Below are 6236 nucleotides of genomic sequence, written 5' to 3' on the forward strand. Positions count from 1 at the left end.
ATTAACTCTTCGTCTGGCTGCAACTGGTCGCTCCAGAAATGCAAGGCTTTTTCATCCACGCTTGACCCACCCGCTGAATCCAGTATGACACACATCTCCTCCATGAAGCGCTCATAGGAATCGCCACTGCTTTCTTCAAACAATTGGTCGGGAGGTATGTTCATTTCTTCGGGTACCCATTCCAATGCATTTTCAGCTGAAAGGCTTGGTACATAATCATAGTAGTTATGTTCTTGTACAATGTGGGTTTCAGGAATGGAGGGTGCAGATATTGCAGCAGGTATCGATTCACACGGAACAGTAGTAGCGAATCCATTGCTATTGGCATTAGGAATAAATATGCCTTTAACCACAATATATGTGCCTTCTTTCACGGTGAAATGTTTTTCTTTGGCAATCTTCCAGAAACCATAGTTGTGTTCTAGCTTATCCTGCACACGTTCAAAAAAGTCATTAGTTGATAAAGTGAATGTTATTGAGGAATTAAAATTGCGCGCATGCCGACGGTTTTGGTAATAAGGATATTTTGCTCGAATCAAATCATAGATTTGGCGTGTGCTTGCTTGGTGTCCGCAAGTTGATAAAATAGCTTCTGAAATCATGTATTTATAACCTAAATTCGGATTCATAATTGTCACCAATTCATCAGCCATTGCAGAGTAGCACAAAAGATGTGTGCAGGTATCTGTTCTTTGCTCATCAAAATGAAACTGCTCAATGGCTAACAAATTGCTGTGTTTCCTTTTCAAGGTCAACAAAAGTATAAACTGTAACTCCTTATTTCAAACGCCAATTGGATTTCTAGTTATAATTGCTTGAACATTTGTGGTTTGTGATAGCCGCATGTGGGACAAACATGTATCCTTTTTTTATCTCATTTCTGAAAACATTACTACACTTTTCATTCAGTAACATTGAGTTTTCTTGCAAAATAACAAAGAGCACTGTGTGAAAATAGTGCTTAGACAGCCATATCAGTAAATACACACACCTGCAAAATGAAATGTTTTGTTCCCACATACATTTCTGTGTGTATTTGAAAGTCTGGTTAAGTCCCTGTCTGCATGAGTTTAAATACGTGTGTATCTATATATATATAAATATATCTCTCTCATAAATATATACATATATATATATAAAGTGTATATTGTACTATATGTATATTGTGTGTATGTGTATGTGTATGTGTATGTGTATATATATATATATATATATATATATATATATATATATATATATATATTATATATATATAAAAAAATTTAAAAATTTTTTTTTTATATATATATTATATATATATATATATATATAAAAAAATGTTTTTTTTTTTTGTTTTTTTTAAATATTGCTGGAGTACACACAACATATTGATGGCAGTAAGTAGGCCTTGTATGAAACCTATTTAAATGGTGATAAACATGAGTGAATTAAGTAATAAACATTTGTTTGCACCCAATAATGTTAGAGGCTCACACTTAGTATAGTTGTCAAACATTAGGCCTGTATTATTAAAATAGTGTGTTTTCACAAGGAAGCATGAAGTGTATGTTTTTTGTAAATACATCTATACCAGTTTAGATAGTACTATATATACACACACACACACACACACACACAGTGTGTCTGTGTGTGTGTGCATATATCAATACATACTACATATATATTAGTATCAATTCAGAGATGTTCTTGAAACAAGAACACATAAATGATTAAAGGACAACATTACAATGGCCACCAAAGGTAAGTAATATTTAACACAAAATCCTGCTGTACACGTACAAGAAAGATGTTTGCAGTTAAATAGGTGCTTTTATAATTGCATGAAAATAATATGCACATGCAATGATTACATCAATTAACACACCCAAATGCAATGTTTTGCTGCAAAGTCAATGGCAGCTTCTCTAAACTTAGCAACTGGCTCCTGGTGGACCATTACTGAACAGACGATTAAAACATAAATATTTATAACACTATTCATTAATTAGGAGTGTTAACATTTCCAAAACTTCACGTGTACAAGAACATACTTGAAAGTTTGGAAACAACACAGTCTTCAGCATACATACAATAGTAATTAGATAATCTGAAGTCAACAAAACAAGGCCAAAGACATATTTTCTGAATTATAACATTTATTTTTTTTGTTCCTTTTGCGAGCGAGTAACAGGCCTGCTTGTTGTCTCTTGAATTTTCCTTTTTCTTTTGCCACCAACTTTAGGCACAACAGAGCCACTTTGAGTGGCCTCTGGCACTTCACGGGCAGGGCTTGTGGCCAGTGACTCACCTACAGGGCTTTTGGGCAGTGACTGTTCACCTACGGGGCTTGTGGCCAGTGACTCACCTACAGGGCTTGTGGCCAGTGACTCACCTACAGGGCTTTTGGGCAGTGATTCACCTACAGGGCTTTTGGGCAGTGATTCACCTACAGGGCTTTTGGGCAGCGATTCACCTACAGGGCTTTTGGGCAGCGATTCACCTACAGGGCTTTTGGGCAGCGATTCACCTACAGGGCTTTTGGGCAGTGACTCACCTACAGGGCTTTTGGGTAGTGACTGTTCACGGACAGGGCTTGTGCCCACTGACACATGTGAGCAAGTTGGTAGACACTGCACAAGTGATGGTTGGTCTGTTTCATGTGTGTCTTGTTTTGTTTTTGTCGCCTCCTTTGTAGGTGTCTGCTGCTGAATTTGTACAGATGGCAGCGGTAGGATGTCATCAGGAACCTGCACAGCAATGTCTGCTACTTGACCGGTAACATTTGGGCCTGGTGAATGAATATCAGATGAATGTGGTGAAAACTGACCTGCATGAACAGATCCTGGCTGTGAGGTGTTGAATTGTGGTACATTAGTCATTCTCCAGTAATTAGCTTGTGTTTGCTGAACAACTAATGCTTCGAATGAGGTGTTGATTTTTTGCAACTGTTTAGGCACTTCAATGAAGACTCTGTGGAGATGTGCCAATTGTGAAACTGTTTCTTCCTGCAGTGCAATCATCCTTTCCAGCACTGTCATCAGGTCAGAATGGCGACGATTTTCTGCTTCCACAATTTTTCCCTCAGAAGCTACAATTGCATCATATGTGGTATTTGCTGGACGTTTTGGCGGTAAAACAGTTTCAATTGGAACCTCTTCATGGTCACTTGCTTGTATTTGTGTGTCTATGGCGGCGGCGGCGGCATCATCATCATCATCATCATCATCATCAAAATCCTCTTCATCATGTTCTACAAATAAATGTACACATTATTAAATGGCATGTTAATCTCTGCTGTGTTACTATGTAATTGTACTGTGTCATAAGTAACAACTAACATGTTTCCATACGTTTTATAACCTCACATTAAAAACTACCTTGACTTAAGAATAATGTTTGGACTCAGTATGAAATATGAGTGAATGAAAACTTGCTGTAAACTCACAACTCCTACATGATAGTTAACATCACTAACACAATACAAGTTGGCTTACACTTCATTTTCACTGACACTAAGTAATCCTATTTAAAGAAGATGTGCAAAACAAATAATGAACATGACAACATAACATATAGAAGAGCACATATTATATGGCCACCAACTGATACACTCACCTTCTAGGTGTGTTGAGCTGGCTGACCCAGGTGAAGACACTTGTTCAGTCTCAGGTGACACATGTCCTTCAGGGGCAACTATATATAACAATAACATAAGTTTTACATTTACATGTGTAAATATTGAACAAACAGTTATTGTATGTTCTGTATTTATGAGTACCTAACAGCATCATTTCCTTAACCCAAAATGTGTGTGTGAAAGTGAACATAAATAGTTGTAATAACAATGTACATGCCTGTGTACTTAGAACTTTTGAGTTCCCTAACATAAAACATACTATGTTCCTGCAGTAATGCGTGAGGATAAATAGATTAAATTTGAACATAAAAATCATATGTTGTGTAGTGATATCAGTATCATAATGTACATAACTATCATGAGATGACCATTCACAATGGTTATCATGAAGGTGGTCATATTGCACAAAGTGTTGTTTTTGGTAGAGGATATGTGTGGTACATTAATATAAGATGTGGCACACATGAATGTGGCTGTGACTAAACAAGACAACACATGCAGTGTGTGATAATGTGTCGTTGATAGTAGTAGTTCAACTATAGATATGAGTGAACTAATGTGTGACGTACGGTTTGATAAGTAATGAGTTGTTGGGGCATTTAGTAGCTAAAGTGAAGCTTTCAAATGAGTGTGATTAACTTCAGTTGTGCTAGTCAGGTTGTAATAACGGTATTCCCTTCCCCAAAAAGCCTAATCAGCCACACCTTTCAATTACTTGAAACAGGTGAAAATGGTGTGAACTAAGTTGACCCTAAAATGAGGCTGTAATTAGTGTGTGTGCTGAACCCCACCCCCTCTGTTGAAGTGTATGCTGTGATGAGATATTAATTGCAGCTGCTTTAACACAATGGTAGATGAGCTAAATAGTCGTGTGCAGTTTTTAAGTTATGAAAACAATGACATAAAATATGATACGTGTGCCTCATTATGCTGTCTGTATATGAGTTAAAGTAAAAATGGACCTTTTCATAAACAACTATAGATGTGTTAGTGCAAGTGATGTTTGTAGGCCGTTGCATGCAATATATTTGATGCATGCTTAAAATAGGCAGTAATGTCATGTTTGTCGGAGTAAAATAAATAAAATACACAATAATATTCTACATATTTCTGTTCTGTACCTGTAGCTAGTAATAATTTCTCATTAACATGTGTTACACATGTGTACTACCCTGTTGTTCCCCATCTTCGCCCACCATCAATTGCTTCCACTGCAGCAATGCATTTTGGGAATTCACATGTAAATGAGCACGCAATGGCACGTGCTATATTAGTTACTGCTTTTAGTAGGACTACAACATATATGTCTATTTTGAGATATATATATATACAGAATCAGACATATACATATATAGATGCAGGTATGCTTATATTGTGAAGACAGTATAAAAAGCAGTGTAACTATGCAAAATAACTGTAAGCAACGACACGCCTAGTACAGTAATATTTCTCACCTGGTGGAAATTGTGAGGGGTAAATTCCTATATCACGGTCACCAGGTAAGCCTTCCACGACGACGGGAAGTAATTTTGCCCGAAGCAGCTCCTCCAATGGACTTAATATGAGACGTTGTGGTGTCGGCCCACCTCCAGTGCCAGTAGCATGCACGCGTTGGTGTTGTATTTTCTTTTTCAATTTGGACCTAATATCATCAAATCTCTTGTGACAATTCCGCTTGTCCCTCACATGATTCCCACACGCATTGACACCAATGACTATTGTGTCCCACATTTCTTTTCTGCTTGCTGAACTTGTCCGCCCTTGAAAAACATATAAAATATATGAGGTAAATGATTAATAATAGAAGCACCAGTTTCCTACACTGCTAGCTATTCCAAGAGATAGCAAACATGCTGTTTTATGTGTAATATGTGAAGCACATGAGCATTCACTACTAAACCTATACATGTACAGTAAGCAAGCTTGCATTCATATTGTATGCAGTTATGGCAAATTGACCGCCTGTGTTTAGTTGTCCTTGTAAGGCATGATAAAAAGCTGTGTTTCCAGACTAATTAACATAGAAAGATATTGTGAACCCATATTTGCATATGAACAAAACTCAGATGACCTAGGATCACATGTATTTGAATAATAAATGTAAAGGTACACTTACCTAGTAAATGTCCATATATACTGTCATAGTGCTCCAGAATGCCAGTGACAAGAGCTGTATTTTCCTGGTCATTGAAGCGAGGATTACGTGGCTTCTCCACACGTTTCTTCCGAGCAGGTTTAGGGTCAGAGCTTGGCTGGTGCTGACTGGACTCTCCTTCTTCCAATGGAAGAGCCTCCAAAAGCTGCCCACCAGCAAGCACGCCACCACCATCCACCCCATCTGCAACTGCGCCACCAGCAGCACTCCCAGCACCAGCACTCCCACTCCTAGCACCAGCACTCCCACTCCTAGCACCAGCACTCCCACTCCTAGCACCAGCACTCCCACTCCTAGCAACAGCACTCACACTCCTAGCACCAGCACTCCCAGCACTCCCACTCCCAGCAACAGCACTCCCACTCCCAGCAACAGCACTCCCACTCCCAGCAACAGCACTCCCACTCTCAGCAACACCACTCGCAGCACCAGCACTCCCACTCCCTGCAACACCACTCTCACTCT

At 38.6% G+C, this 6236-nt stretch overlaps 1 protein-coding gene across 1 annotated transcript; it reads right to left on the bottom strand.

The window, feature by feature from the left end:
• Nucleotides 1-2135: 2135 nt before the first annotated feature.
• On the bottom strand, nucleotides 2136-5347 carry LOC142502142 (uncharacterized). The gene is made up of 3 exons (XM_075613017.1): nucleotides 5071-5347; nucleotides 3595-3672; nucleotides 2136-3229 (listed from the first exon to the last, which is right to left on the bottom strand). Exons 1-3 carry the CDS (start codon nucleotides 5345-5347, stop codon nucleotides 2136-2138), a joined length of 1449 nt encoding a protein of 482 aa, XP_075469132.1.
• Nucleotides 5348-6236: the final 889 nt, after the last annotated feature.

This window comes from Ascaphus truei, chromosome 8 (genome assembly GCF_040206685.1).
Source record: "Ascaphus truei isolate aAscTru1 chromosome 8, aAscTru1.hap1, whole genome shotgun sequence".
In the NCBI taxonomy this organism is placed as follows: Eukaryota; Metazoa; Chordata; class Amphibia; order Anura; family Ascaphidae; genus Ascaphus; species Ascaphus truei.